Source organism: Brachycentrus maculatus, unplaced genomic scaffold (genome assembly GCF_059751285.1).
Source record: "Brachycentrus maculatus isolate JH-2025_06_01 unplaced genomic scaffold, ASM5975128v1 h1tg000152l, whole genome shotgun sequence".
Taxonomy (NCBI): Eukaryota; Metazoa; Arthropoda; class Insecta; order Trichoptera; family Brachycentridae; genus Brachycentrus; species Brachycentrus maculatus.
In genome coordinates this window covers 583683-598846 of record NW_028280905.1, presented here as the reverse complement: position 1 = coordinate 598846, position 15164 = coordinate 583683, and the positions used below count along the sequence as shown (strand labels likewise).

The 15164-nt window shown below is 30.9% G+C and overlaps 1 protein-coding gene across 1 annotated transcript; it reads left to right on the top strand.

Annotated features, from left to right (window-relative positions):
- The first annotated feature begins 4886 nt into the window (after nt 1-4886).
- bai (Transmembrane emp24 domain-containing protein bai) lies at nt 4887-13423 on the top strand. The gene is made up of 5 exons (XM_088261269.1): nt 4887-5162; nt 5686-5806; nt 7418-7488; nt 10105-10231; nt 11943-13423. The coding sequence occupies exons 1-5, from the start codon at nt 4986-4988 to the stop codon at nt 12062-12064; spliced, it is 618 nt and encodes a 205-aa protein (XP_088117395.1). The 5' UTR covers nt 4887-4985; the 3' UTR covers nt 12065-13423.
- The last annotated feature ends 1741 nt before the right edge of the window (nt 13424-15164 follow it).

Sequence of the window (15164 nt, the reverse complement as noted above, 5' to 3'; positions counted from 1 at the left end):
GGTTTAATTTGATTGGTCTTAGTTAAATCGTCTAAACTGTTTATGGATTTTGCTTCATTCAGCTTCCTTAGGTCATCGAGGCTGTTTTGAAGAGCGATCTCCATCCGGGATGTCTCCACATCAGCGAGTCTTCTAGTTGATTGGGGTGCGGTGGATAGATATTTGAGAGCACTCGGAAATATTGTAGGAATTGCTCCCTCACGAAGCTTGGGAATTTTGCGAGGCACATCTATAGCTTTCTCGCGTACTGTGCATCTGTCGCTTCGTATAATCATGGATTCTTCGAAATGCTTGATGCAAACATATGGATTTTTTATTCCAGAAAAATCCGTAGGAATCCGACGAAGCCATTTTTTTCCGTAGAGCATCGTTTTTTGGAAGAGCAAATGTGGATACATTTTCTTTTTGAGAGCGGTAGTTGGATTTACATCCAAAAACGCTGCAACATCTCCCCATTTTGTTTTGTAAACCACCTGTAATGAAACAAAGAAATTAAGCGTAGGAATTTAAGAATGCTAAGTTTGGTCATCCGAGGTTATCGTTTGGTTATCTTGGATAAACTCAACATGAATAGTGTATGTTTAATACAATAATTTAATATGATAACGAAAACGAACAGAAATTTGAGTCGACATCATCTCTCGTGAGTAAGCTCATGGATTCGTAAGCGAAATATAACCTCAAATGTGAAATAATGATTTTGTTGAAAATATTAAGTATTGTTATAAATAAAACACGTGTCAATATTCACGTTACATAAACACTTAAAAATGAAATACAAATAAGTATGCATTGTTATATAAGCTAAAAAGTAGCAACGATTTATTGAAACGTTTTGAAACGTCAAATGAAATTTAAACTCGTATAAACATCGAAATTGTGTTATAAATACGAAAATTACTTACCAATTCAATTTTCAAATACACTTCACTGTCTAATCACTCACTTTGAAGTTTATATGCTTTTAATTCAATATCAAAACAACACACAAATAAAGCAACAACGAACATCAACATAAACAATCGCGGCCATTTGTAAACACTGGACGCACCGACGCACTCCGCTTGGCTCGAACTGCAAATTTTAGAACACCGATTTGATCACGTGACATTTCAAAAACCCTTGTGCGCCCAGGCCTGTCTCTAGTCGGCCTTGTGAATAGAGGAATGACGTAATGGGGAAAATATTCTCTCGTCTGAAAGCGTAGGCTAAAGATGAAAAATAACGGAAGTTTGGCAGACGGCTCAAGAGCGTCAGAGGGACGCTCTACGTCAGCTTCTGATAAACTAATTTACTCAACTTTTAGACAACAATAAACAAGATCATTTCGATCAGTTGACCTTAGAAAGTGGTAGAATAAGCGGGGGATAATGTATTCAATACTTTTGAACAAAGGGTACGTAATATACATATCGCTCACTCCTTTCAACAACGTTATATTTAAAAAATTGTCAATTTTCAGTCGTACATGTTTACGGAATGCCGAGAAAATGTACTAAGTATATCCTAGCAAAAGCGGCATATTTTTAATCATATATTTACTCGCTACAGGGCAGAAAGTGTTGTTTTTGCATTTTGAAGAAAAGGTATTGTTTACTTATTTTTTTAAATATACTTACTTAATATTTTTCAAATGGAGGAAAAATATTCAGGTTTTACCTAAAAAGATCTGGTGCACAGTAAAAAGTTTGATAAGTGGCTTGATATTTATTTTTAATACATTTAATTATATTTTTAAAATTTAAAAACGATCTCCTGAAAAATCTAGTTTTTTTGATATTTGACGTTGTTGAAAGGAGTGAGCGATATGTAGTTATACTATTTTAGAAGATATTAATCTTGACAATACTTTATGTACACGACTACCTAAACAATCATCTTTCAAAGTTCCGCCAAACGAATCGCCATCTTGAAAAGGTTGTGATGACTACGTCGACTTCGATTGTTGAAATTTTAATTTGCTGGAAAAAGTATGTTTTTATGGATTAGGAATATAATACCTACGTTCAATATATGAACACCACATTATTTCGATCCTATTTAATTTTACAAGATCGAAATTAGACATCGTTACCAATATGGCGGTGAATTCGAAAAATTTTGGCTGGAACGAAAATGTTTAAGTAGCCACATGGATGCAAAATGAAAGGTTGCCAAAGGTCTAGCGGGATTTATGTACACATTACGCATAATTTAGCTAAAATGTAATCACCGACAGCTTTATTTCTAATTAAGATTAAGTATCCTACACACAAATTTAGCGAATAGTATTATTTTTGTAAACACTTCATTCAGGGTAATCCCTGCACTTACTGCTGTCCGTTGCATTTGTATGTCAAGAATTGCACACAGATTGCATTCGAAAGGTGTAAGTGTCGGTAAGGACAGTATATTTTCGTCGTGTAGGAGTATGTTTTCTGTATTCTGCCAAAATGCATTTTCTGAATTGAATTTCCACTAAAATCATTTCTGAAAATAGTTTCAATGTCATCCACAATGATAAACTGCGTTGGTCACTGAATGTCGCGTAAAAACAGGAATAAGTGGGAAATGTTACATTACAATATCAACGCAAATTAATTGAAATTTGACTCCAGTTACTACTACACTACTACTACCATCACGCCAGGGGTAGGGGTAGGCAAAGAGTAAAATAAAAAGTAAATAAAAACATACCACCGAAAGCGAAACTGGCAGTACACAATGGAGTCCTGGTACCAAATCTAATGTATGGAAGTGAAGCATGGAGTTGGCAAAATAAGGAAAACTAAGAAAAGTGTATTGAGAAGGTTTGGGCATGTGAATCGAATGAGTGAATAAAAAACAGTAAAACAAATTTATGAGATGAATGTAGTTGGTAATAGAAACAGAAGAAAACCGAGGAAAACTTGTCATGTTCCTTTCCATGCTTTCCTCCTAGCAATGAGCAAAGCTGACAAGTTCCTGGGCCAATGCCCACACTAGATTATCCCTCCTGTTCCCAACACAGATTTAAATAAAACATTACATATTTAGTCAGAAGAAACAAAATCCACTTAATGATCGATTGTATAAACCTTGTACATAATAAACAAGGTAAATAATAACTGCATACTATTCTCAATTTTATTAATATTTAAATCATTTACTTTGCATGTTTAATCTCGGCTCGTAACTTATGTTTGTGCTGAAACATTTAGTGCATGTTGGTCTTTGGATCAACCAAAAATCGCATGTGTTAAACATTTTGTATAGTTTTAAGTGTGTAAATGATGCTATGGTAGTGAAGGGTGGTATTGTTTGGATGCTGTGGTAGTGATCGTCCTGACGAAGAGACGGGTACGTCTCGAAGCCGGTAGACACAAAAATCTCGGTGAGTGGTTATATACTAATATTATTAACATTTTTGTAAGAAAAAAAAAGTAATAAATGCAATTATTATCTATAAAAAATCCTTGTTTCACCAACTCCATGCTTTTATTCAATACATTAGGGTAAGTACGAGGACTTATAACGAATATTTGTATTTATGTTTATTTAAAAAGCTTCCTGCCGATCATTAATTCTCACAAAAGTGGCGACATTGCACCAGTCCGCGGAATGGGAGTAAGGTCATATTAAGAGAGGACGAAAGACAAGATGACCATCCCGTGTTTGTAATCTAAAATAAATAAACTCAAGTTATATTTGAAAGATTTCGGCTTGAAAAACATAACATTAAATGTCGTTATGTCATGGAGTGTGAAATGCAGATCTATTATTAAATTTGAAAGAGTTCAGTGTTAAATCAATGCCGTGATAAAAAAAGTTTTGAGGAAGAGAGAGAGAGTGATGCTGGGATTATTTTCAGATTATTTCTCTGAATTACGAAACCTAATCAAATATTTTTGTTTTAAATTTATACCGTACATATTCATTAATTGAAATTATTGAGTAGGCAAATTTCTAAATTAAAAAATACTGGAGTGGGGTGAATGCAAAAAAAAATACTCTTGATCTCTTAATAATAACAAAAAAATATTGTCATTTTTTAAATGTTTTTTAAACTCAAATCTATCCATCAATTCTATTTTTTACAGGAATTTCATGTACCTACCTGCTGAAAGAATTTATTTAAAAGTATCCATTTTACTAGTGACAAAATGACAAAGTCGTTAGAAATAAAAGTCTATAAGTATATTATGTCAAAATTATCTGCAGTACGTAGTTAACTTTTCACTAATTTTCACTGAGATTTCAGACCAGCTCAAAATCATTATATTTTGTAAGAATTAAATACAAACTTACTATACTAATACTAACTTAAACGCAAACTTCCCGCAAAGCTAAAAAAAATACCAACCAAAGTATATCACATCGATATCCTTTCATATCCAATATTGTCTTTTCATTTCTGAATGTTACAGATTAATATTTTATAAATAATTACATATTACTTTAATAAATTTAGAAATAGTTTTACTCACATTTTACGCAAATTACTTTTTTGAAGACGGACAGTCGTGTTCTTTTAGAAAGGTATCGCGTAAATTACGTATTATGTTACCATTTTACAACTTATACATACATTCATTCTAAAATATAATTTTTTTCTTTTATGTAATTTTATTTGTTAGGTCCTTAGAGGTTATATTTTATCAAATACAAAATGTTTTTTTTTTCGAATTATTAAAAAATAAATCATTTCTATAAATACATTTTTTTAATGAAAAAATTCTCGTAAATTTTTTACAAACCGTATGCAGAAGAAACTAAACCGATATAACGGTAAAATGGAAAATAGACATAACGCCTTTTTTTATTCATACATAAGGGTAAGAAAAATATCAATAATGCAATAATGAGGCAAGTAAATATACAGGTAAGTACCTGGTGTTGACATCTATTTTTTTCACCTGGTATCATTTAGTTTCAGGCCACCTCATCGGTTTTCGTGCTGTCATTTTGTGTTCAATGAAAATTCAAAATATATTTAGATAGGATCGCTGTCTCTTGCCGGCTCAAAAATGGATATTAGTTATTTATTATGTATAGTGGTCCTTCTCTTTTCCAATGCCCAAGCCATAATGTGGAGCCATGCTCCTAACGCACAAAAATGTCTGAAGGAAGATTTAAAAACCAATGTTCTCGTAACTGGGGATTATGAAATTGAAGATGCTCCCGGTCAAAAAATTGACTACGTTGTAAGTATTAATGTGTATAGTTTGCTTTTTCAAAAAAAAAACATCGTTTCGTTTTACTTCGTTTTGTTATTTAATATAGAATATATATTATTTTCTTGTTTGTTTTTAGGTTATCTTAAACTTAAACCAATATGTCAAGTCTGCGTTAGTAATTGTCAACCACGTCAATAGGACATTTATCGAATTTACAAATACTATTAAATTTGTACATATTTATTTTTAGGGACATGATTTTACAATCAGTATAGTTTTTATTAGCTTATAGTAGCTGTTTATAATTTATTCAAATATAGACATTGAAATGATTCTATGCCACACTATTTATTCTGGAGGCTATTCGATTTTCAAATTTGAAATTCGATTTCAAATATTTCTTTTAAATTGTTAAAAATACCAGAGATGCAGGATTTCTGCTGTTTGTAAACATAGTTTTTGAATGACAGGTTGTAAGCCTTACAAAGTCTGGACTTTCTCTATTGAATTTTGTATGATGTCTTAATTTTTTTTGTTGTTTTTGTTTTAGGTGAGAGATACTAAAGGCCATATCCTTGCCCAGAAGGAAAACATATCTAAAGGGAAGTTCTCATTTGTCACGGAAACATACGACACCTTTGAAGTTTGCTTCATTTCCCGTGTCCCTCCTCGTGAGTATCGCTTACTTTTATACGAGTATCGCTTACAAATATATAATTGCCATATATAAGACAGTGTTAGTTGAATGCAAAGTGACAAATGGAGAGGTTTTATGAATAGTTGAAGAAAATAAACTGTATCTCTCCTTATCATTCATCGTTCAATTTGTGTAATACCACTTTAAAAAACACTGATTCGTGACAACCGATTTTGGAATAATAATTCCATCATCAGGTCATTAAAATGAAATTGTAAACATAATAGAAGTGGTATTACACAATGTGAACAATGAATAATAAGGAGAGTGTTATATTACCACACCACAAAGTTACAAATGATTTTAATATTTAAAAAAAAACTAACTAACTAACCATCACGCCGCTTCCCTGCAGGGGTAGGCAGAGAGAATAGAACGCCACACCACTCTGTCCTTGCAAACGTTCTTCACCTCTTCCACGTTCATGCATCTCCTCATACATACCCGCCGATTGTTTAGACTTCTAACCTGACCACTTTCAAGTATTTGGCATACTTGATCGTGCCAAGTTTTTCTCGGCCTTACTCAAAAAAACTTATTAATATTATTTATTATATCAGACCCTGGATTATTCACCCTACGGATGAAATGTCAATTTTAAAGGTGTGTCAAGTTGATATGAAATATTCTTCCCTTTTTTATGAAAAAATATGGATGTCTGAGCAACCCAGGGCTTAAAACCTGGCATTGAGCTGGCATATGCTCAGATTCCACCTTCTTTCATTAAAAACGGAAGAATGATACATGTATATCAAGTTAAACACATTAAAAAAATAAACTTTATTAGAAACAATAGAAAACAGAAGATAAGATGACCTTGTCATTGCTATGACAGAGAGCAAAATAGAAGGAAAGAGAGGAAGAGGCCAAACCAGAAGATGTTTTGTAAAGTAGTTTAAAGAGAAGGCAGATCGGTTGTCCAAACTCAAAACACAGTAAGGGAAATTTTGGACCAAGTAGATTCTACTTGGTCCAAAAATGCAAAAAAACGTACTACAAAAAATTCCCTAACTGCGTTTTGAGTTTGGACAGCCGAGATGTCTTGTCATATAAAGATCTGAACAACCCAGCTTTAGATAGAGAGGATGGAAAGTGAATTAAATGTATAAAAAAGTTTGTTAATCTTTGAATTTTTTTATTTAAAATGTAATTCTTCAAATAAACTTCACTACTCAAATATGTTCAGGCTGGAATCTTTAGGACCTCAGTATGTATCCATGTATTTAGATAAGTTTACTCCGCCTCCGTAGTGTATGGTCAGCACGCCCGGCTACTGTACTGAAGGTCCTGGGTTCGATTCCCAGGAGGGGTCAAATATAAGTAATTTTTCACTAATATTCATTAAATATTACCTTGGACTGGTACCTGTAGTGGTGGGCTGATCACCCTTCCTTCATGTGTTAACGATCAAGATAACACTGCGTTTATATGATGCAGTGCCCTATGCACCATTGGGTGTGGATGAGGGTTTAATTTTTTAAAAACAATAAATGTAGATAAATGCTTAAGTATGTCCAACAGATTTGAATAATGCTTCTCTTTTTATTTCACATATTTCAATGGTATGAAACGTTTTTCTTTTCAGATATGAGGGGCCAGCCCCAAGAAATAAATCTAGTCTTAAAACGAGGAGTGGAAGCCAAGGCCTATGAAGGGGTGAGAATGACCTTTACATATGTATTAAAGCTTTCATATAGGGAACAAATAATATTTTCGTTAATTGATTCGGCAGTCGCTTTGTGGTAAAAATATATCCATTTTTAATTAATGTTTTACTTAGTACATGCCACTATTTCTTAAAATCTTCTGTGACACGTGTTTCAATGCATTCCGCATCATACGGTGTTTGAAAATGATGCGGAATGCATCGAAACACGTGTCACTATAGATTTTAAGAAATAATGGTATTTACTAAGAAAAACATTAAAAACAAATTATATTGCTGTGATGGGGCAGTTTTACGCATCTACAAAAATAGCATTGTTTTTGAAAAATGGTTATAAATTTTACCCAAGTAGTAAATTTAAAAGTATTTGAATATAATATTTTTATAGGCTATCAATCTGTGTTCGTATATTCAGGGCCACATGCTATTTTGTTTTGGTTAATAATATCCTTCTAGTGGCATCTGTTGACAAAATCTTAAAGTAATATTACTTTTTTAACACACTCTGGATGGGAAAGGTATACCCGTTCGGTCGATTGATGCTTAAGGCCGGGAAGGGTATTTTACCTTCTGCGCCGGCCTCATTTCAAAGTCAGAAAAGAAAGAATTACATATTTGATGTTTTTTTAATGAATATTATGTACCAATCTCTTTTTTAAGGTCTTAACCATATATACATAATTATGAAATCCTGTCACCAACGGTCCGGTGTAAATATCACCCATCCGAAATGTGTTATATTATGTTTTACTTGGTAAATACCACTTTTTCTTGAAATCTATTGTGACACGTGTTTCGGTGTCATAATAAATTTTAAGAAATAGTGGTATTTACTGAGTAAAAATTAATTTAAAAATGGATAGATATTACCATAATGTGACTTCCAAATCAATGAATAAAATTATTTTGAGGCGTCTTTTTTTTACGTTCAAAGTACGATGTACGCTAAGGCTTGTATACGAGTTACCCGTGGTGAATGTGTTAATATAATTATAACGTTTTTAGGAGTATTTATGTTGGCATTTTCTTTTTATCATACTTAAACTAAAATAATAATTTATTTGATCAAAAGATAATTTAAATACATAAGCAAATAATGAGCGTAAAAGATTTCATGAAAACAGTTATCACAAAGTTCACATTTATAAAACACATTGTAGTAAAGAATGAGTCTCTTCTTTTTTTTATTTATGAAAAAATACATATTTATGTATTCCTAAAAATGAAAAAAGTGATGCTGTTGAACTTCCACATAATAAACTTGTGTTTTGTGAAGATCTCCCTTATAATATTTTTTTGAAACAGAAATTTAAGAGTTATTATGTATTTTGCCTCCAATATAGCCAGTACAATTTTTTTTACGTAACAATGTTTTTTGTCTGAGCCATGTCTCCCCTAATACTGATTGATTTGTATAATAGTGTCCAATAAAATATAACAGATGAACAATTCTGATCTACCAGCCTTCTAATATTGAAGTTTAAATGCGTAACAATAAATTATTATAATTAAAATGGAACACATTAATTTCCATCATCAATCCGTTTGATCAATCAATCCAACAATTTTCATCTATAATGTTTTTAGCATTATATTATCCGTATGAGTACTACAAAATATTTACTTACTTTGTTTTCTTCTTTCTATGATTTGCGTCGATCTTCCAACTGATAGCAGTGGGTAAAAGAAGTTGTTTTATCAACCGTGTGTTCCCTTTAACTGATAATAACAGTTTGATTTGTTTTTAGTCTTAACTCTTGTGATGCTAGATTATTCCAACCATTCATTTCACAAATCATAACGATAGATATAATTACCTAGTGCTGATTTACAATAAATCCAACCAATTTTGGGTGTTCGAAACACGCCTTCTTTAGAATTTCTAGTACCTACATTGATTAAATCACTTATACTAATAGTAATAATAAATGTAGGTTCCATTAACAAAGCATGAGTGTTTATTTTAAAATAATTAAAAGCATGATAACCTAAACACTGTATGTATTATAAAATATTTTTTATTAGAATAATTACAGAAGTAGATATCAATTTTATTTTATTTTTCCATTGTTTTAATAATACATAAAAACTAAAACATGACCATCACAATAGTATTTAATAAAATGTGGTATTGAAAGTTTAAACATGTGTAAATTTTATTGCCCATTTTCTAATCCGGCATTGTATTAATCAAAGTAATGAAAAATAATCTTATTTATTAATATGAATTAGTCTCGAATGTATTATTGTCAACATTTTATAAAATTAAGAACTTATTATATTTTATTTTTGCTCACATTTCCCAATGACTGATAAAAATTATTTTAATTGATAATATAAATTAGCCGTCTTTCTAAACATAAAAAAGTAAATCTAGCAATGTGGCATTTTTAAGAAGAGACATTCCACTGGCAAGCCAATATTGGCCTTAAGTAATGATAATGAGATGGTGAAATGTTTGCAAGGCAATTTTTGAAGATATTAAATTAGAACAATTTGTAACATTCACCTTTGTGGTCTGGCATGGCAATTAGCCTTCCATTGAATGTCTAATTCATAAGTTGTATTTTCTATATTTTGAGTAATAGAAATGGTTTGTCGTTTAGATTGGAGAAGCCGCCAAGTTGAAGCCTATGGAAGTTGAACTGAAGAAACTGGAAGATCTGACTGAATCCATTGTACAAGATTTTGCGTTCATGCGCAAAGCCGAGGAGGAAATGAGAGACACAAACGGTACGAGCAAACATACTTATTTCTACACCATCACTACTTTGGGCTGAGTTAGTGACAATCTTCTTAAGACATGGCTTCTTGAAATATTTATTTTTAAACAAATATGTTTGAAAAAACAAAAAAATTATACTGTGTCATGTTGGTAGCAATTGTAATTTTAAACTTCAAATATTAAAATTTGAACTGTCAGTTTTGAAGTGAAAATATAATTTAACTTTTGACAAATGATTGCGTTAAATAATGTTTTTTATTAATTTTTTTTTAAATATATTTTTGTTCTAATTATCTTCAAAAATATTTCAATTTCATAATATTTTTGTAGGCTTAAACAATCCATTATTAAAAATAAAAATCGAGTTCTGTTAGAGTGAGCTTGAACCCAGATACTCTGGCTACGAGTCCGCACCACTAATAATTATAATAATAATATTTCGTTAATTCATATACATAGCCACAATACATATTATGAAATATCATCTTTAGGGCGCTTTATATTTTTCTTATTTACTACATCTTATCCTATGTACTATATATGAACTAATTATAATTGAAATGTGAGATCAAAATGTAATTAATAAATTACACTCCACGGAAAACAGGAAGGAGAAATATTGCTTGAAGGAAGAAGGGTTTGAATTTATAATTAAATTCTTATTTTTACTTAATTGAAAGGATGGAAGTTTTGAAAAAATGGGTATTCACTTGTGATCGAAACTGGGATTCTGGACTAACCACGGGACAACACGGTGTACTTCTAAAAAAATCAATCACCCTCCAAGTAAAGAAATTTTTGTGTCACTTCTTGTAATAATATCGAGAGAAATGTCATATTTTATGGATGTATTACTTATATATTGTTCTCTTTAAAAATTCCACTTGTGTAAACATTATTGAATTAAATGTGAGTTAAAAGATTCAAGGCTTGATCTTTCTAATAGTTTGAGCCCGTATAGTATACGTAACAATGAGGAAGTATTAATTCACAGCTACAAAGTTCAATTTATGTCCCACCCGTGTGGCCAATATTGCTCGACTGTTTGTAAAGAAAAGCCTCTTTTTTACTGTCAAATTTTACATTTTACTGTTGTAAAATTTTGTTGTTATTGAATTATGTATGAAATATTTTGTTTTATGTGAAAATTAAAAATGAATATATCATATAGGAAATAAAATATGTATTTTTTTGCTTTAATTGCTCATTAGACTAACTGACATCGTCAGACTGGTATGTAGTAGGCTAAATAATCCTAGCCAAAATATGTATTTTGAAAAAATCAGCAATGATAATTTCTTAAAAACTTTACAAAACTACGTAAAAATGGACATAAATATATAAGGCACTTATAAATTAAGACAAGTGTTTATTTTTGAAGCACTGACATCATTTTTTGTGACCATTTTTGTGGTAATTTTTTTTCATTCACTCATCATTATACATAAAGGTTTATTTCATCAATTGATTTGGCATTTACTTAATGATCAATAAATTTATCAATGAAAAAATTATATTAACTTGGCAAATATCAATAATTATGTGTGTACTATCTTATATTGAAGGATAGAGGTGAATGATGTCAACAGCCCAAATTAAGTACTCTCAACTTTGGGTTAAATTCCGCATTTGATTATGATGTTAAGTGCATCAAAATAACTTTCAAAATATGTGGTATTTTTTACCAATCTAAATTTTATATATTTGGTTTACTTGCAGAATCAACAAACAATCGAGTACTGTTCTTCAGCATCTTCTCAATGTGCTGTCTTCTCGGGTTGGCCACCTGGCAAGTGCTGTATCTCCGGCGGTTCTTCAAAGCCAAGAAACTCATAGAGTAGGCCATCACCCCGAGGGACTGTGTTCATCTCTCTTCCAAGGGCTCATCCTACAACCGTCACCTGTCGTGTATCCTAGTTACCTCTCCTTTACAGCATTTAATCACATAAACCACTCCTGATTCATCATCGGCAGAGAGGGAAATTAACATAACCATTAAACAAAATTGTACCAAACCGTAACCAAGAATTTTCATGCAGTTTTTTTGCATTGACCTGTGTTATATGCCTCTAACATTATACTACTCCTGAAATCTTGTCTGTGTTTTAAACCTGTTAACTACTATGGATATGAAAGTATATCGAAACACAACATAGCTAATAGGATAACTCGTTATGAGTCATTTTGTGATTATCACCTCGAGGGTGCCAAGTTTGTGGTTGTTTATAAAAAGATAATTATTGAAATCGAATTCAATGATATTTGTTGAAAATTCGTTAGTATTTCGAATATTTTACATCAGTTTTGATTTAAAAACTAAAAACTACCGATATCTCGATTCTGTTTCAGAATATCAAATCTTAAAACGTTTAAAAAAAACCTAACAGTTATTTATTTCAAAGATTAAAACTTATTTCAAAGTGCAGTTAATTAATTTTTTAATATATCGTAGTCGTACAGGAGAAAGTGACCAACTAACAAAATGTAAAATGTTCAGGAGGGCCATTTAAGTCACTTTTGCTTGGCAAGAAAATAAACATCAATGCAGTTAGTAATTTTTAACAACTCAATATATTATACTTCCAACTTTAAAATCCTTTGGGATTTTTTTTAAGGGCAATATTAATCTAGTGAGATAACAGTCAATGATCACGTTTTTATAAAAACTGCACTTGGTCACTTTCTCCTGTATGACTACGATATATTGTCACCGGTCTTAAAAATGATTTAACTAGAATGAAAGTAAATGAATCTTATTGGACTTGATGGAAAATTGTTTTGTATGTAATATGTAAACTCTGTTTTTCTTTTAAACATCAGTTCTAAATTTAAATTTTTCACAATGAAAAGTAGTAGATTGTTTTTTAGCTTTTCCCAAAACGTATATTTTGTCGGTTATGTCAATTTGCATTTTTGCCGATAGCATGCATTAGTAGAATGCGTCGAAATATTCATGTCACAAATGTTTAAGTCGTGGGAGCATCCATCAACCCGTTTTCCAGTCAGAGTAAAGGTCAGCGAAAAACCTCACGATGATATATGTGCGTAATCAATTACTTAGTTGTTTGTGGAGGCAACGAAACTAAATTATTTTTCCATTATGATACATAAAACTGTGTGTATGAAAGTTGTGTTTGCAAAGTGGTCTTAATGTATTGTAATGTAATTTTATATAAAATAAAAGTTTGTTGAAAATCAAATGCTCGGTTTTATTGACAATGTTAGATGAAACTAGTCAGAAAATGAAAATAGACATTAGCTAGACAAAGTCTACCGTCGTAGTGTAATGATCAGCACACTCGGGTACTATACTGGAGGTCCCAGTTTCAATTCCTAGGGGGGAAGTCAAATAAATATAAATGATTTTTTCATGATAATATTTATTCAATATTACCCTGGACTGAAGCAAGGGCTTCATGTGCTTAAAAATCAAGGTGCGGATGAAGGTTTAAAATAAAAAAGACAAAATGGAAGTGAAGGACTTTCATTTTTAAATTGTATCTCCATCTCACAATCTACTCTGTCCGAACATATTTAATTTTGAAGTTTAACCCTTACCGATCCAATGTTGAATCTCATTCGACATGTATTTTTTCCTCGTAGGTAAGATATCAAATGTCATTTGACAATTAAATTGTAAGCTCACATTTTTTTTCTTCACTCGTATCGATTACAACAGTATATGGAGCAGAGGGCAAATGAATTTTGTCTTTGGGAATGTATAACTGTCTATCTGGAATTTTTCTGATTTTTATGAGGACCGGAAAGGGTTGAAATGATATTATCATGATATTACTTACCAAAAAAATATTTGAATTGTAACATTGAATTGTTTCTTTTTCCATAGAAGTATAAATTTGGTAGATTATGGACAGAATTTACTGTGAAAGTAAAATACAGGTAAGTGATTGAAAATCCAGATTTCCTCTTTACTAGGTATTGCCTTAGTGAATTTTTAAAATCAAATGCATCATTAGTTTGGTGAAATAAAACAACTTTTTGTTTTTTCTAAATATTCTTTTATGTACAGAAAAACACAATAAAATAATAACTTTATCATATTTTCAAAGGAAAATAGTCCGCTTTTACAGTGGTAAAAGAAATAGCATATTTATTTACATAATATTACATACATAACGCAGTTCTATTAAAAAAAAAACTTAATTTCTCACTTGAGTCGCTGAGAGAATTTTTTTTTGCTGGAGTGCAGAATTCAAAACAAAAAATTGTTTTGCTTGTCACGCAAAACTTGGGTTGTTCACCACGAAAACAAATTAAGACAATCTATTATATGTACACTTGGTAAATTGTTAAACCATACATGAGATAAAAAGATGCAACCTAATTTTTGAATATGGGCATTTCATAATATGGACCGAAACAAATACATATGATCAAATTGATTTGATTTGTTTGATAATTACAGTGAGTATTCAGTATCAATCACATAAAAACTGAAAAATACAGATTCGTGACTTTGGTAATTGGATGACAATATTATACTTATATTTTTACTACATTTATTTGGATATCTTTGACTACAGGCATACTAACAATTTTACCAATAAACCATTAATTCACATTGTGTTTGGACCAATAGTCAGATTCCAGCAGTTTAAAAAAAAAAAAAACTATATCTACTTGCAAATTATAATAAGCATACTCAATATTGTTTCAATTTAATTAATACTCAGCGACCCAATCCGACTGAAACTACAAAATGTTTAAATGTAAAGAAAAAAAATAAATTCTCATAATTTTTTTTCTAATCAAAACTACTTTTAAGGATACAAAGTCGTAAAAAAGTTATGTTTTAATATGCACATAATAAATTGGAATATAAATAATTTAACACAACCAAGAAAATAATCATATTTATAACATAAGGAATAAAGAAAAATTGATCATAGTACAATTTATTTAAATTAATTGGTAGACATA